Below are 17,538 nucleotides of genomic sequence, written 5' to 3'. Positions count from 1 at the left end.
GACTCAGTGACAAAGCTGGGCATGAATTCAGCTTAGATTTCCTGCCCCCACCCCCACCCTGCCTTGTTTTATAATATAATGCCACAATGTTTCACCATCAGCACGGTAAGTCCATCCATTCTGGATGTACTCACTTTCTTGCCCCTACTGTCAGCAAGGCCTGTAAGGCAAAAGGACTGAAAACACACTGTGGACAAGCCCCATCCCTGCCCTTCTCACAGGTAAAGGGCATTGGCCACCTGGAAGGATCTGGGAATTCACACAATGATGCTCTACTCCACTTGCTCCCTCCCCTTCCCACTGAATGTTCCTGCACTAAAGACACCCCAGGAGGGCAATGTCAGAGGGATGTGACATTGAGACCAAGAGATGCAGAAGTCATTCCATTGCCCCCATGCCATAGAGACTTTGGGCTCCAGCTATATTCCTGCTCAGGGTCAGGGTTCCCGATTTCTACGAGGCACAGTAGGCAACAGCCTGGAGAGAACCCGTGACTTCTATGTGAATCTTCTGGGAGTTATGTGTGGTCCAAGATAATACGTCCAACATACAGCAGTTATCCATATCAGAGATTGAATGTCAGAACACCCTGGATCCTGTCCAAAGTCCCAAAGCCTTAAATTTCCCATCACTGCCCTAGAGAAAGGGACTAGACAAAAACAAAAGTGTTTCTTTTAAAACTGTCTTCTGGGCCTTGAGCCAGAAACACCTCTGGGGACAATTTCCCAACATACAAGACCCCTACTCACCAATGCGTAGTCCAAGCACATATTCAACTCAGAGTGAAGGTTTTCTGTGGGCACACCCATGTTACCCTCAGACTGATGCTTCTGTTATGAAAAATATCTCCCCCTTTTGAAGAGGCCTCAGCCTCAGCCAGTCCTTGGGTTCCCCTCCACAAGCCACGTCATCTCCTTAATGCAATTTTGTTTTGAGTCAGGATGTTCTGCGGTGCATTGTACAGCAGCCGGTCCCTGAGCACACACTGCTGAGAAGAGCCACCCCCACAACCATCACTTTCAGAGTATTTGCCTTGCCAATTATTAGAACAATGGGCCAATTCCCATCCTGTGTTGCTCTTGGGGAAAATATGCAGGCTAGGGAACTGGCCTAGATTGGAAATGGAACAGCAGACGTTACCAATTAACATGAGCTCCTTTTTTGCATTCCCTAAAGGTATTAGTCTCTAGGGAGAATTTTTAAAAGGCATGATCCCAGACCCTCTAGAAACTCCTTAGGTGCCTCAAATGTTTTGGGAGTGGGGACAAGTGTCAAAGGTCATTTGGTCCAGTTCTGTGTTCAGTGCTTGAATTCCTTAGATGACCTCGTCGTCATCTTCCTGAATGTGTTCATGTTTGAGGAACTCACCACTTCCTATGGCAGTGCATTCCACCTTTGGACAGCTCTGTTTATTTAAAAGCTCCTCCTTTGGTTGAACCAAATCCACCTCCTCATAATTTTCTCACTTTGGTCTTAGCTAATGAGTGAGCCTAGCCAACCACTCAGCCTTCACTCCCAGGAAATAGTCAAATGCTCAGGGAAATGGTCCTTAAGCCAAAAATACAAGTTTTGAAAAAGTCCAAGAGAAAGCCTACTGTAGCAGAAAGGCTAATGGGTAGACCTTTCTTTGTGGCCCCAAAAGGCTAAGTCAGATTACAGATTCAGCATGTGGAGGGCACGTAGGCTGCCTCTAAAAATCCAGATGTAAGCATAACAGAAAATTGTATGGAATTTCAGTAGGACATAGAGAGAAGAAAACTGTGCTTTTGCTTTGTATGAGTTTAAACTTTCTCCAAGAGGATAAGAAGGAATGGAAGCATTTGGATAAACTGAAGCTTGGTCCAGAGTTAGCAGGTCTTGATGGCAGGCAGCACCAGTCTCAGTGGAAGGGACTGCTCTGACAACCAAAAGCCTTGGCTTCTCCCTAGAGCTTTCTGCTTAGTCCATAAAGAAAGCTTCGAGTCTCTCTGCCTTAGGCCTAGCTCAGACCTCGTCATGAATCAGTCCTACATTCTTGGAAGGGACGTTGACTCAGAAGCACAGAAGGAGACTGAGACAGTCCCCCAATATGTAGGAAGAACAAGGAGAAATATGGGGGTGAAATCTCCTTTCCGTACGAGGGAGACAGCAAATCAAGACAACAGGTTAAGGAGAACAGATGAGTGGGGGGGGTCTCATCACCACTCGTCACCATTCATCACCATAGCAACAAGCCCAGCCATTCTGCAAGACAAGAGTTTTATTTTTCTTTTCACCTGTCACTCTTCTTGGTACTGTCACTCTCTTTCCCCACTCCTGGCGGGAGATGAGTTGTGACTTTTCCACCCCCACTGACAAGCTGCCTAGCTTTTGGGGTGTGCAGCTGCTATGGAATAGAAGAACGGGGTGCTCTGAGAGGTGCTCAGAAGACTTAAACTCCATCTCTCCCCTGTCCCTGATCACAGCTAGGAAGTGTGTTGCTGTGAAATGTGAGTAGGTGTTTGTACACAGATCCATGAGGAAGCTGCCTCTTTTATGGATGCTGTGGACCAGAGGAACCAGAGCTGTGGTCCTCAAATAAAAGGGATTTTTGTCCCTGCCCCAGGACGTCCCATTTTATTCCCACACCGTGAGACAAAGAAAGTCAGTAAAGGCAACTAAACAGAAGACCATGGCCTCAGGCCTCCTTAGAAAGATCTTATCAAAAAGCTAATGACAAGCTTAAGGGGAATCAGAACATCTTGTGTAAGTGGAAACTCCTCAACTATGTGGACTAAGAGTACACCAACACCAGTCCTTCATCCCACATCCTATTAAATAAATCTGAATTTAGGTGGTTGTGTTAACCTGTGATATTGGTGGCAATTGGGTCCAGGTTCTCCCTTGATTCCAGAGGTCTTTCCTGATTCCTCTACTACAGAGCTGTGTCAGCATAAATAGTGATAAATGCCATTGTGCATCCTCCAAAAGGTGGCAGTTCCTATACCATCTAGCTGTCCTCTTTGTAAAGGATGTATCCCCCATCACACACATTGCCATCTCCCTGGGCCAGAGACCTTCTTCTAAAATAAAGGATGCTCTTCACCTCCAGACATAGTCAGTCATTAGACCCTCCTTCTTTGCTTATATAGAACATGCCTTTCCACACCACATCCGTATGAAGATCTCACCCCACTTCCTTCCTAGATATACTGGAAGTGAATGCTCCTCCTTGTTAGTCAGGGAGGCAGATACCCTCTTAGGGTCTTTTGAAGATAGTAACAGAAAAAGATGCCCATCACTCCCTTGTCCTTGGAGGCCATCCACAACCAAGGTAAACCTCAAGAAGAAAACAGCTTGGTGACCAAAGGGGCAAGGTGTGCTTTGGGTATGGAAACACTGATCAGCTCATGAAGTCAGTAGCCTCCAGCTTTCTTGTTTTCCACCTGCCCTCAGGCCTGTCCCTGTACCTACTCCTTCTGAGCTCCACTGTCCACCACTCTTTACTAAGGTTTGAGGGGATAATACACGCCTCCTAACCCTACCCTTACCCCTGTTTAAACAGAAGAGTTTTATAGGAACTTCTGTGAACTGTAATCCCCCAAGGACTCTAAAGCGTTACTCTCCAGAGGAAGAAATACATGACTTCTGAACAGCAAACAGGGAGACATTTTGAGTGTTCTAAAAATCATGTGAAGTGGGAATTTACTTGTTCAGCCAACTCTTGAACCAAGCACTGAACTCATTTTTTGCATATTACCCTTGTCAGGTCATTACAGCAGAGCAGGAGAAATTTTGCCCCTTTGAGTCCTTTGAATAATCATTTCTACTGCTTCCAAAGCCAGGCTATGCCTTGCCAAGTGTAACCTATATTCAAGAGCCATCTGCTTTAGCGATACAGGAAGCCACCAAGGGGGCATGCTTTAGATAATCCTACAGCTCTGCTGGCCAAAGCTGCTACTGGAAGGGAAGGGATGCTGCTGTTTGCCAGCTACAGTCCCCAAGCTCAGTCCTGCTGAATCCTGTACAATGCACCAGCTAGAACCAAGGCAGAGGTCACTGACTTATCAGTCAATAAGCGATTCCTTTCCATATGCCCAGATTCTAACAGGTAAATGTCAGTCGAAGTCTCTAGGGCAACACAGGCCACCCCTTGCATGGCACACCTACATTCCCACCTGAAAAGGAACACATGGAGAGGTATAAAGGCCATATCCTATCCAGTGCCACCAACTAGTCAACGATGGTGTGTACCTGTGCCAACTGAGGCATGCATTTCATTTTAATTCAATGAGACATTTATTGTACATGAACAAACAATATAAACAAAGGTCTTAGAGCTGCCATGACATCTAGGAATGAGTATTCTAATAGTTAAAAATGTTCCTCTGCCTGTGTCAAGAGTTTGACTGAGCAACTCGCCCCGCTTCCTGCGTCATTACCTCTCACCATGACTGTCAGCTGTGTTTGATTGTTCTCACCACTTGGGAAAGTGTTGTCCCTCAGACTTTCACTTTTGAACCCCACTGGAGGTGACAGAACTCAGGGATGATCTCAGCAGACCAGTGGCCTTCTTCCGGCTCCACAGGGTGAGCTCTGGCCACCTCCTACTAGACATGAGTACTTGTCTTCAGACTCCTAGGAATGAAGCACCCTTTTCATGACCCTGCTCTTCCCAAACCAGTGTAAGATCTTTTATCGCAGGCAACAGAGATTTCTAAATTCAGCCACCTGGGTCTGCCTCCAGTGTTTTTAGCAAGCACCTCCAACAGGAAAAATGGTGTCAATTAAGCATAATTATTAAGATTTAATAGAGCCATTTTTCTCTCAGTGCCTTTTTACTATTCTAAGCCCCCTAGTTTTTCTTCCCCCTAAATTGGCACTCACAGCAGTAAGTTAACATATATATCAGTTGGTCTTTATTATACATACAATAACTGTCTTATTAAATTGAAATCGAATGCACATCTAGGGGAAAGTTCATTGTAAGTACCAACTCTCAGAAAAATGCTCAGAGACATAAACAATGAGCGAGGCCAATGCGTTACCAAGCAACAGAGAAAATGCGGTGGGGGGAGGCAGGAATCAAGCTGAAAAGGAAGGGACATGGTTTTCTGAAAGAATGGGGTAAGCTCAAAGGTGCAAATTTTGGTAGAAGCTGCCTTAAATTTCTTGTGATGTCTCTCACCCTAGAAAAGGCATTGAGGAGTGGGGAATTGTAATTACAAATTCAACATAATCAGGCAGGCTTGGAAAATTTATAAATACACATAGACACACACTTTTTTCCTGGGGAATGTTTAACATTTGGTCAATGAATAAATAGCCTATTCAGCCATTGCAAATGTTAAAGAGGGTGTGGGGTTGAGTGTATGTGTGTAAATATGCTGCTGCTTGGATGGTCTTTAGTCTCTTGACTCACTTTATTCTTCCCCCTCCCCTTCCTTTCCCTCCTCCTCTTCTTAGGACAAGACAAGCGCTCTGAGTCTCAGCAATGTGGCGGGCGTGTTCTACATCCTGATCGGAGGACTTGGACTAGCCATGCTGGTTGCCTTAATCGAGTTCTGCTACAAATCCCGTAGTGAATCCAAGCGGATGAAGGTGGCATCGTCTTCCCGGGCCTTTTTCCTAACCTGTTCTGTGATGCAGCTGGGTTTTCTGGGAGTCCCTTTGCTAGAAAGGGTGGGGAATGACAGGTGGTTGAGGTCAGCACAAGACAAAAAGCAGGAAGCTGTTAGGAGGAAGGTGACAGGGACAAAGGCAGCCGTGAGAAAGGAAGGAAGATGGGGTGTGTCGGGCCAGACACAAGGCCCAAGAAAACAACTGCATTTGCCAGAGAGGGGTCAGTGAGATTGAAAGTTAGCAGTTTACATGGACAGGCAGCACAGCGAGAGGCAAGAGTGATGGCTACCAAGGCTCATTCTCTCTGAAGTTGCAACAGAAGTGTGGCTGCAAAAGAGAGGAAAGGATGTCTACCCTCTACTCTGTGCTGACCTTGCCATACCCTGGTGAATTGAGTCTTTTCTTAGGCTCCACTCTAAGAGATAGACGTTGACAAAGAGGACCATGTGCAGAGAAAAGTAAGCAGATTAGTGAGATGACCCCAAACCACATCAAATGTAGCTAAAGGGAACTGGAGAAGAGAATTGTGGAGGATTTAAGAGTAGTCTGTAAAATACCAATACTTTCCAAGTGGAAAAAGAAAACAGGCTAGTTCTATGGAGTCCCAAAGTATACAACAAGAACAGATGACTAAAGGTGATAGAGGATAAATGTTAACATGATACACTGAATTTACTCTTCTAAAAGAGCTGTCTAAAGAAAGGCTAGACTATCCCAAAAAGTAGCAAGTTTCAACATCACTGAAGGTATACAAGTAGAGGATGAATAACTCTTGACAAGGATATGGATTCAAGCATCAAAAAGGAGTTTGGATTAAATGATCTTCAAGGCCCCTCAACATTTAGCTTCAGTAAGAAATTATTTATGGAAGTTAATCATGTGAACAATACCATGAGCAAGGCATCATGAGGACTCAGAAAGGAGGGAGGTGCATTCTATGATCTTCAGCACCTTTCACCTTCCACAAAGAATGGGCACAATATAATTACTCAGTGAGGCAACCTGTGGCATAGATAGGAAGGCCTATAGGAATTTAGAGAAGAAAGATTGAAGAAGGCTTCCAGGAAGATGCCAAAATTAAGAAGGACAGGTGGGATCTAGATAGAGAAGAGAAGAGAAGTGCAGTCCCTCTGGGCAATGTACCCATGGTAATATGTTGACCTATATTGTTATCTTGATTTGACAAGACTAACAAGATCCCTTGGTAGAATTTGCTTTATGAGAATGTACCCTAAGAAGCCCACTTTTCAACAGACATTTGGCCCCAAGCTCAGTAAGCCCCTTCTTGGATCCAAACATAGCCTCCTGCCCAGCGTCTCCCTGCCTGGGACCCTCAATCCTACACATACCTCTGGGGTCACCCTTGGAGAAGACATTTCTGGGCATTTGCTCCTTCTGTTTAGGAATTCTGTATTTAGTTCTGTGCATGAGGAGCTAGGGGCCTTCTGTCCTGGTATTCAGCATTTCCCTGTCAGCCTACCTACCCCACTCACATCCTAGCAATCTGCTCTCCTTACATACTCCATACCTTCGCCCCCACCTCATGTTCCCACTCATGTGCCTTTTTATGGGTCGATCCCTCACCCTGTCTTCTGTTTCATAGAGCCCATTTAAAAGGCAACTTCCCCAAGACACAACAAGGAACAATTAAGGAATGGAAGTTCAATGACATTTCACCAGGGACCTAGGAACACCCCAATCCTTCTCTTGACCAGCTCATCCATCTCCAGGTCCCTCTCAGGTCCTCTCAAATGACAAGAACTACAAAGGCATGGGCTCCAGACTCTAAACCCAATGTAGGCCTCCAAGGAGCTTGGCTGAACAAACAAGAACTCCTAGAACCTACTCAAAGCTCTTTGACCATTCCATTCAAAACATAGGACTAAAGACTCTCCTACCTTACCCTCCAAAATGAGGAAAGGTTACTCCAGGGGCAAAAAAGGGGAACAGGACAAGAACTAGGGGAACTACAACCTGTACCACCCCTCAAAACCTTCACTATAGATCATGACTCAAACCAGAGGCCCAGAGTTGGCCCAGTACAGATTATAGGAGTTCCTTTTTTCTCACTGCTTGTCTAAGACACAGTACAGCATCATCATCTAGAGTAGAAGCTCTGGAGAATGAATGTCTGGGCATAAATTCTGTCTGCTCCATTTGTTAACTGTGTCATCTTAGACAGATTTTAATAACTCTCTGATCCTCGTTTTCTTTCTTTCTTTCTTTCTTTCTTTCTTTTTTTTTTTTTTTTTTTTTTTTGAGACAGAGTCTCACTCTGTTGGCCAGGCTGGAGTGTAGTGGCATGATCTTGGCTCACTGCAACCTCCACCTCCCAGGCTCAAGCAATTCTCCTGCCTCAACCTCCTGAGTAGCTGGGATTACAGGCATGTGCCACCATGCCCGGCGAATTTTTGTATTTTTAGTAGAGACGGGGTTTCACCATGTTAGCCAGGCTGGTCTCAAACTCCTGACCTCAGATAATCCACCCACCTTGGTCTCCCAAAGTGCTGGGATTACAAGTGTGAACCACTGCACCCGGCCTCTGATCCTCATTTTCTATAAAATGGAGGCAGTGGTACTACATACCTCATAAAATTGTTATAAGGATTGTATAAAATAATGGATATAAAGAGCTTGACAAAATTCCTGGGCCACAGTAAGCCCTCAGTAAATAATAATGACAATGATAACTAGTATTACAAATAATAGTTGTTGCCAGTGGCCAGATACATCCTCCTTAAAACTTTCCTTTTGTTGTCCCTGTTTACATGAGCTAGGGTTCTTAAGCTACATAGATTGTGAGTTCCTTAAGGTAAGGAGTTGTGTCTGATTTTTCTGGACATCCCACACACTGAGGGTAAGTATTAGTAAAATTAATGCATAATTGTATCCAAAGGAGAAAATATCTTAGAGGATGAAGCAGGGCATGGGAGGGAGCTGCTCTTAGTTAAAGCAAGTATTGCCATCAAAACTACCCAGTCTAGGAATTACAAACAATTTCATCCAACGGTCAGTTTTGGCCCCATGTTTGTGCTCATGAACTGTGATGAGACCAGTCATCCACCAAGCAGGAAAGCTCCTGGATATCCAGCCCTTTCTCTGGACTACAATGAATCCCAATAATCATAACCAGTGGCAGGTGGTGGTACCAGAGTGGCTAATGCCTGGGATCCTCTTAAAACAGGGACCATGTTGACCTTCACTGAAGTCACACTATTTAGATTAAAATGAGAATCTTTCAAAGAGGCCACTGAGTCATGGCATAGCTTCTTGGGGACATTCTCACCCTTCCCTTTACAATGAAGATGTTAAATTTTTCAGAAGCCAACATCAGGGTCTCTTGGAATCATTAATACAATGTCTTCTGCCACAATCTTCTAGAATTAATTCCATTGATTGGCGCGACTTTTACCCAACTCACTGAGGCTCCTAATAGAATTTTCCATCTTCCAACTGCAGAAAAGATACTTTCTTTATTAATCAACCCAGCCCTTAATTGTTGACGCTCCATCAACTCCTCTCTTATCCAAAGAGATAAGACAAATGCATTCAACTTGCCTCTCAGACTTTTCGGTTTTGCAGTTCTCGTTATTATTCTGTGTTTAGCCTTCTCCAAAAGCAATTAGTTTTTTTCAGAAGTAGAGTCCCCAACCTTACAGAGAGACCCAAATTGATGATGCCAAGGGCATTTGATGAGAGCTTTCCCTCTCATTTATTTCCATTATCACAGTATTTTTTTTTTTTTTTTTTTTTTTTTTTTTTTGAGACAGAGTCTCACTCTGTTGTCCAGGCTGGAGTTCAGTGGTGCGATCTCGGCTCACTGCAACCTCCACCTCCCGAGTTCAAGTGCTTCTCCTAGCTCAGCCTCCCCAGTAGCTGGGATTACAGGTGTGTGCTACCACACCTGGCTAATTTTTTGTATTTTTACTAGAGAAGGGGTTTCACCATGTTAGCCATGATGGTCTTAATCTCCTGACCTTGTGATCCACCACCTTGACTTCCCAAAGTGTTGGGACCACAAGTGTGAGCCACCAAGCCCCGCCCTTGACCTACTCTTAAGGCCTTAAGTCCCTAAACTCGTTCAGGGCCATCCTCTCATGTGTCTCAACCGTGCTTAAAAACATCTTCCTCACTCTTCGTGGATGAAAGAACAAGAGGAAGGGGGGCAGAAAGGAGAAAGAAGGGGGGCAGAAAGGAGAAAGAAGGGCGGGAGAGAGAGAGAGACGAAAGGAAGAGAAGAAGGAAAGATGATTTTTCGGTAACTTTTATGTTCAAAGTGATTTCTACACATTTTCATTAACTATGTAATAGGTTGTTCTTACAATCCTACAGATGAAATAAAGTTTCAAAGAAAGTAAGTAACTTTTCCTGGCTAGGTCACACAAGCAAGGAACTGAAAAACCAGGAGTTAGACCTCCAACATGGTCTCCACAAAGCCCAGGCTTTTGGTACCAGCCAAGCCACTTTTCCTAAATCTCTCTGTCCTGCTTCAACCACATGGCAGCAGATCATTTTTGAGCACCTATTCTGTGTTCTTCCAGTCCCAGCCACAGTGCTGCTCACAAAGACAAATAAAATGTAGCTCTACCATTCAGTTCCCCTCATCTGACTGACTGTAGTATTTAAACCCTTGCTGGGTGTTGATGAGTCTCTTTCCCCTTTGACACGTGATGAGCAGGACAAGTGTCACAGAGATAGTGGGAAGGCACCCTACAGGTATTCCTTCCACAAAGACATACTGAGCACCACCGCATGCTGGGCAAGACTCGGCACTGGCGATACAGTCAAGAACAAAACAGACACAGCTTCTTTTCTCAAGAAGCTGAGAGTTTGATAGGGAAGACAGAACATAAGCAAACACTTACATGTTCAATGAGTGTTAGTGAAAAAAAAATGCCCAGTGTTGTCAAGTATAGAGCAGAGGCCAGTCCTGATAAAAGAATGGGGCAGTCAGAACAGCTTCCCTGAGAAAGTGATATTTAACAGACTCAAAGCATGAAAAGAATTAACCGGGAAAAAAGAATTACCAGTGATATACAAGTGTCAGAGGCCCAAAGACGTGAACTCTTGCCCAGAAAGGGGAGGAAGGCCAAGGAGACTGGAACACAGAAAGACTAAGGGAAAAGGGTAGTATGTGAGAGTAGGAGAGTCAGAGAGGGACTTCAGGCAGCTCACAGTATTTCGGTCTAATTTAAATTGTCATGTAGTAGCAGAAAATACATAACCTAAGACACATTGCAAATTGAATAAAATCTCAGGTCCTCTGCCCCTCCTCTCTGCCTGGGCCAACAGACTGGCACCTGAATCCTTAGCTGATATTAAAGGCAGCAAAGTATTATTCACCACCTCACTCCCAAAGGAAAATAATCCCCAGCCTCTCTCACCCCCATGAGAGATGCTGACCTTTCAAGATTATATATGGCTGTGCTAACATGGGGCATGTTTAAGCTACAGCAATTGAGGGCTTGCACATTTTCCTGGAATTAATGAACAGCTGAGAGACTTGATAACTCAAGGGGCGCGTCCTTCACAGCAGGTGATCACTGGTGCTTTGCAGGTATGCCTGAGCAAGGACATCACTGAAGTTTAAGCTTTGATTAGGATATTCTATGATGTGCAGAGGCTGAGCACACTCTTCTTAGAAAAGCAAGTAGTTGGGGCCGGGTGCGGTGGCTCAAGCCTGTAATCCCAGCACTTTGGGAGGCCGAGACGGGCGGATCAAGAGGTCAGAAGATTGAGACCATCCTGGCTAACACGGTGAAACCCTGTCTCTACTAAAAAATACAAAAAAAAAAAAAAAAAAAAAAAAAAAAAACTAGCCGGGCAAGGTGGCGGGCACTTGTAGTCCCAGCTACTTGGGAGGCTGAGGCAGGAGAACGGCGTAAACCCTGGAGGCGGAGCTTGCAGTGAGCTGAGATCCGGCCACTGCACACCAGCCTGGGCGACAGAGCGAGACTCTGTCCCAAAAAAAAAAAAAAAAGAAAAGAAAAAAAGAAAAGCAAGTAGCTGAGAAGTTAGGATGCAATCACTGTTAGGGAAATGAGGTTCCAAAGGGTCAATTTAGGGGTCTTTAAGTTGGATTTTTTACTCATCCCTTTGTCTCTGAATATCAGTTCCAAAAACACCACCACCACCCTCAAGGATGAACTTTCTTTAAGAATGGCTGGCATGTCAAGGAGGGATAAGGGAAAACCACATTCCCAAAGGCTAGGGGAGAAATGACAGCAGTTTATGACAGCTTAGCCCTGACAGGGGGGCAGGGGGGGAGCAGGAAGAATCATATTTAGAAGGTCATTCACCTTATCACTAGGTCACATATAACTGTTACCTTAAACAAGTCAGTCATTGTCATCAGGTTCTCTGTAAAGTAAAAGGGACAAATTAGATCATATGGTTCAACTTCGCTTGCATTTTAGAATGACCTGGGGAGCTTTTAAAACTCCAGATGTCCAGGCCATACACCACACCAGCATCTCTAGTGTAAGATTCAGGGGTCAGGGTTTTTTCTCCAAAACTCCCTGGATGGTTCCAATGTGCAACCAAGTTTCAGAACTAGTGATGTAGTTGACATTAAGCATTGCTTTCCACTGCAAAGTTTGAACTCCATTTATCATTTCTCCTGACTTTTATAAATGTATTCAAAAAGAAGCCAGTAAGAACGCAGTAACCACCCATGACAAGGGTATGGAGTCACTGACTTTTGAGAAGTACTCAGCTTCCTTGAATACCAACTCTAATGATGTGACCTTCAAGATTTTTAGTTACATGCCTGGCTAAATTGTCTCAGACTTCAGCAAACACCAATGTTGACTAGGTTATCCATCTTGTCTTTTAAGACAAATTCATGAAGTACCAACAACTTCAATGGAATATTATGAAAACATGTGAGCCTTACGAGGAACAAAGACCAAGGTGATCTATATAAACTTTAGTGGGTTTTTTTCCTTAATTAAAGGAGTGTGGCAGAGGAAAAACATGAATGATAGACATTCCAAGCTAATCTATAGAAGTTTCCATATTTCCCACAGATAAAAATAAAATGTTATTTTCTCTTCAATATGTTTTAGATGAGGATAAGTAACTGTTAATGTATCATATTTTCATTTTACATTTCCCTGGTGTAGCTTCAAGGTAGTATTTATTTGGCCTTTGACTTAGAAGAATGCAATCCAGGTCACACTTTCTCTTCAATGGAAGACAGCCAAGGGAGAATGTAAATAAATCAAGTCATGGGTTTGAGGAGGAGACAGAACCAGTGTGGGTGGTGCATCATATGGGGCAAATCTGTCTGAATCATGGATTTTAAAAAGAACATTTTAAAACATTGTCAGAAATGCCAGTAATACAAGGATAGCAGGGGGAAAAAAAATGGGTCAAAACTTCCCTGTTTATCTCTGTCTGGCCACAGAAGGTTGACTGATTTCTCTGGTCACTAGAATCATGCCAATATGTAAGAGAGAAAGTCATAGACTTTTTGAGATGGATCCTAGGTGGTTGGTGTTTCTTAGACAAATTCAAAAGCATCTATTATGCATCTAATTGCTTACTGGATACTCTGTGGGATAGCTGAGGATTGAGAAGACATGGCCCTTGCCCTCCTCCAGAAAGCTCTCTTATGGAAGACAAAACTTATACACTGGAGGCAAAACCATTACAAAAGAATGTATACAGCATGAGTACAAGATGAGAGAGGCCAGCACTTACAGCAGGTTGATGTAGTCTAGGAAGGCTTCAAGAAGACAGTGAGAACAGAATGTGCCCTGAAGAAGAGGTAGGATTGGTCCCACTGACAATTCTCCTTTATACTGATTCCCATCAAGAAACCAAACCCCACCTCAAAAATTCTGTGATTGTTTATTAATGGAAAGTTTGAGATGGACAGTAAAAGATAAGGGTCTGGATTTCCTACCATCAGTGGTCTTTCTCCAAAGGAACTCTGAACAGAACACTTCCTCTTGTCTAAGAGGATATGGTTCTAGACCTACTTTGTGGTCTTGAATATCCCACTTAACTCATCTGATTCCGGAGTGATCCTTGGAGTCCTTTTCAGACCTAGAATTCTGACATTCTAGAAGTCACAAGCTTAGTGGCACTGATCTGATATATCAGTCTGGAAGTACAGGGTCTACATGCTGATGGGAAGCAGTTGATGCACAGATGATAATCTTTGGAATGCATTCTCATTTTCTTTAGCACATGTTCCTTTCCAATTACATTTTGCATATTGTATTATTCAAACGAGTCCTACATTCCCTTAACACATGCTGCTATAGAGGTAGGCTAGAATTTTTTCTGAAGTAAATCAGAGGTAGTTTTCCATTTTAACCCAACAATATCACACTCTCAATTTATTTTAACATTTCAAAGCATTTTTCAAGTGGTAGCACCATTCTTGAATGGTGTGTAGGTGCATAGATAATCATATGGTATAGACATGGAGGTTTAAAAATTCTAGAATACTAAGGAGATATGTACAGTCACATGACTAGTTGATGTCATAACCAGAACTAGAATCCAAGTTTCCAAACCCCATTTCCAGAAGGTTTTCCACTTAGTTGTGTTGCTACGTCACACATTAATCAATAATATCAAGGAAATATTCCACCTTTAGAAATCACAGAATGTAAGAATAACAAAGGACCTTCTGTCTCACCCAATCTAACACACCTCACTGAACATTCAACTTGAGGCTAAGAGAGGGGATCAGATATGTCCAGAGCCAAGTGATAGTTTTCTGAATTCCTGGGAAGTCAGAATTAGCATTGTAGAATAGAAGACGGGGTGGATGGGGAAGCAGAGTTGGAATTATATTTGAAGTCCAGTCTTGATTCATTCCCATTACCTGTCATTGCCAAGGACCCGGGGAAGAACCCCCGGTCCTCCTGAAAAGGGTTTTTGTTTGATCCCACAGCAATCCATCAATGAAGCCATACGGACATCGACCCTCCCCCGCAACAGTGGGGCAGGAGCCAGCAGCGGCGGCAGTGGAGAGAATGGTCGGGTGGTCAGCCATGACTTCCCCAAGTCCATGCAATCGATTCCTTGCATGAGCCACAGTTCAGGGATGCCCTTGGGAGCCACAGGATTGTAACTGCAGCAGATGGAGACCCCTTGGGGAGCAGGCTCGGGCTCCCCAGCCCCATCCCAAACCCTTCAGTGCCAAAAACAACAACAAAATGAAACGCAACCACCACCAACCACTGCGACCACAAGAAGGATGATTCAACAGGTTTTCCTGAAGAATTGAAAAACCATTTTTCTGTCCCTTTTCCTTTTTTGATGTTCTTTCACCCTTTTCTGTTTGCTAAGTGAGGATGAAAAAATAACACTGTACTGCAATAAGGGGAGAGTAACCCTGTCTAATGAATCCTGTGTCTCTGACAGTAGAGTCACTGGAACACTAATGAGGAAACTGCACTGTTTTATTTTAATTCAGTTGTTAGTGTGTCTTAGTGTGTGCAATTTTTTTTCTTACTAATATCCATGGTTTGCAGGTTCTGTTAGGCCCTTTCCTTCTCCTTTCTTCTTATCCCCAACTCCTTACCCATCCCTCTTCAGTTTTCAGATTGGAGATTCAATATTTGTTCCACTTTACAAGCAAGAGGGAAAAAAGCAACCTTCAAACTAATTCTCCATGGGGGCTTTCCATGTTACCCTCCACTCCTTGGCCCCAAGCCTTTGATGGGGACAGACATTGTTGGAGAAGTGGGCTGCCTTCCCCAAGTGGGGCACTGCTTAAGCACTGATTTAGTGGAGAACACAGGTGAAAAGCAACTCAGGATGAGGGTGGTGGAGAGGGCAGGGGCAGATGTGCAGTCAGAGAAGGACTCCTCAAGTTACTGCTGATCAGAAAAACAGTTCCTTTAATGTGGAAGAGCCATTTCACAGGCCATAGGTGGTATGGTATATTTCTTCAGAGTCAACCTCGGCCCTGAGAAGTATGTCCTTCTGGTGTGCTCAGGCTCAACGGCAGTCTGGTAGCTGAAGGCACTTGGCCTCCTAAACCAAGCAGAATTTTGGGAAGAGATAACAGCCAGGGAGATATTGCCCATGATTCTCACTTTTTCTTTGCCTGGTATCTAAGCAGGAACCCATTGTGGGGTAGATTCTCATCTTCTATGGAGCCTCTGACATGGGGAGCAATGCTATGCAAGCTAAGTGTGAAAGAAAGGTGACAGAATAATTTTGGAAGAGGAAGCCTCATCAAAAGTTCATACAAAATAGAGCTTTCCATGGTGTGCCCTATCCTAGGTTTGAGAAAATACATATGAAGTTTATGCTCATGCAAAGAACTTGGGTTTTTATGTTAATATAAAGTGTTGTTTTAGCATGTGGCCAGATAATGCTCTATCATCTTTAGAAAGTGAGATACCCCAGGAAATAATTGAAGACGTATAGGGAGATGGATTAAGTTGATAATGACATTTAGGGCACCTTAAGACCTTCGATCCCAGGTTCTCACCCAAGGAGGCTGACCTTCCCCCAGCTAAGACAGCATGAGAACGTTGTATTGCAATATACCTATGATTGGGGCTACAAAGCTGAACTAAAGCAAGATTGGTGAAGTGGCAGGGTTTATAGAGAGAAGCCCAGGGTGAGTGCAACTTTGGTTGGAAGTGAGAATCCCTGATACATAGCTTTCTTGGAGATCCCAACTCTCATTCTTGGTGCAACTGGCTTCCAGCTCTCCAGCAGTCACTCTCCTAGGTGCATGATTCAGTGCGTGCCATGTGTCATTAGCTTTTACTGATAACCGTGCTCTGGCTTGTTCCCTTACCCCCTACTTCTATCCAATTTTCTCTGCTAGGGGTTATCATTAGCAATTGACATGCTAAAGGTTTTGGAGCCTATCTAGGGGTAGGTGCAGCTTGACTGGCTTTTCGGTGGATTCTCTTGGTGGACCCACAACATCTCTATATCTCTCCACTCTCCTGTCATCAGCCATAGCAAAGAATCCTTCCAAAATCAAACTCTTCCCTTTTTCGACTCAAGTGTTGTTGTTCAGTCTCTCGCGTGTCAATGTGGGCATGGTTCATGAAACCAGACCCTCAAGATGGATGATTGCTTTTCACTACTGCCATCTGATGTCCCTCAGCCCCTACCCTTGCACAAGATTTTTCTCAGCCTTCAGACTACCACTGCAGAATCCTAAGTGACCCACCATTAAGGTGTCTGCATCTTGGAAGAGTTGGAAATAACCTTTTAACATCAACATGCTTCAAAGACTTTTTGCCTTTGGCCTGGTAAGACACCTCTCCAGCTACTGAGCCCACCAGTAACATGAGCGGATAAAGAGAGACTTGTTTGTGCTAGAAATGAGGGTCTATGCTATGAGGGGGTCCAAGACTCTGGCGAAATATGCTTTTTCATCAATGGAGAAATGAAAGGAAAACAAAAGCAAGAAAAAAGTTAACTTGTATTATGTATTTTTACTACACTTTTCTTAAAAATAGAATATTGGGGAAACTCTGAAAGAGACTGACATTTTTCTCAACAGGAATCCATACTTAACAGTTCTGGCTTTCATTAAATTTTGCTCTTTGGTACCTGGGCCTTTTATTTAACATCTATATTTGTTTTAACTCTCCTAGCAGATGTGTGAAAGGATTCTTGCTTGATCAAACACTAAATATTTTTTTGGTTCCTGTTTTTCTTTCAAATAGCCAGGTTTTTTTTCTTTTGGTATTTGCATAAAATGAAAATATCACCAAATATTAAATCACTGTGGATCCATTATCTACTTTTCATATTTGTCCATTCCATTTTTGTGCCATTTCGGAAGCCGGGGCTCTAGAGATTATTTCCTTATTGCAGAGCCTAAGACTAGTAGGTTTTTAACTGTGACCACTGTTTCTAACTCACAAACAGCTCTTGAGTCATTTCAGCTTAACTAGAACATTGTGAGTTATTCATCCAAATAGGATAACCACAGCAACAACAAAAGGCAAACGGTGGTAT

At 43.6% G+C, this 17,538-nt stretch overlaps 1 protein-coding gene across 10 annotated transcripts in view; it reads left to right on the top strand.

The window, feature by feature from the left end:
• Nucleotides 1–17,320, top strand: part of GRIA1 (glutamate ionotropic receptor AMPA type subunit 1) — a 326,518-nt gene extending 309,198 nt beyond the window's left edge. For 7 of the 10 annotated variants that reach the window (XR_004056470.1, XM_030927900.1, XM_030927892.1 and 4 more), the window contains 2 exons: nucleotides 5,425–5,559; nucleotides 14,471–17,316. Coding sequence is in view for 8 of the 10 variants with exons in the window: in XM_030927900.1 (XP_030783760.1) it covers nucleotides 5,425–5,559; nucleotides 14,471–14,671 (336 nt within the window). In the remaining 2 variants the exon portion in view is untranslated. Of the gene's footprint in view, nucleotides 1–5,424; nucleotides 5,560–14,470 lie in introns of all 10 variants that reach the window. The other 3 variants (XR_004056469.1, XM_030927894.1, XM_030927896.1) reach the window with 1 other exon arrangement.
• Nucleotides 17,321–17,538: the final 218 nt, after the last annotated feature.

The sequence above is a fragment of the Rhinopithecus roxellana genome, chromosome 3 (assembly GCF_007565055.1).
Source record: "Rhinopithecus roxellana isolate Shanxi Qingling chromosome 3, ASM756505v1, whole genome shotgun sequence".
Lineage (NCBI taxonomy): Eukaryota > Metazoa > Chordata > Mammalia > Primates > Cercopithecidae > Rhinopithecus > Rhinopithecus roxellana.
Note: the sequence above shows the minus strand (reverse complement) of the source record. Positions and strands in the feature narration are given on the sequence as shown.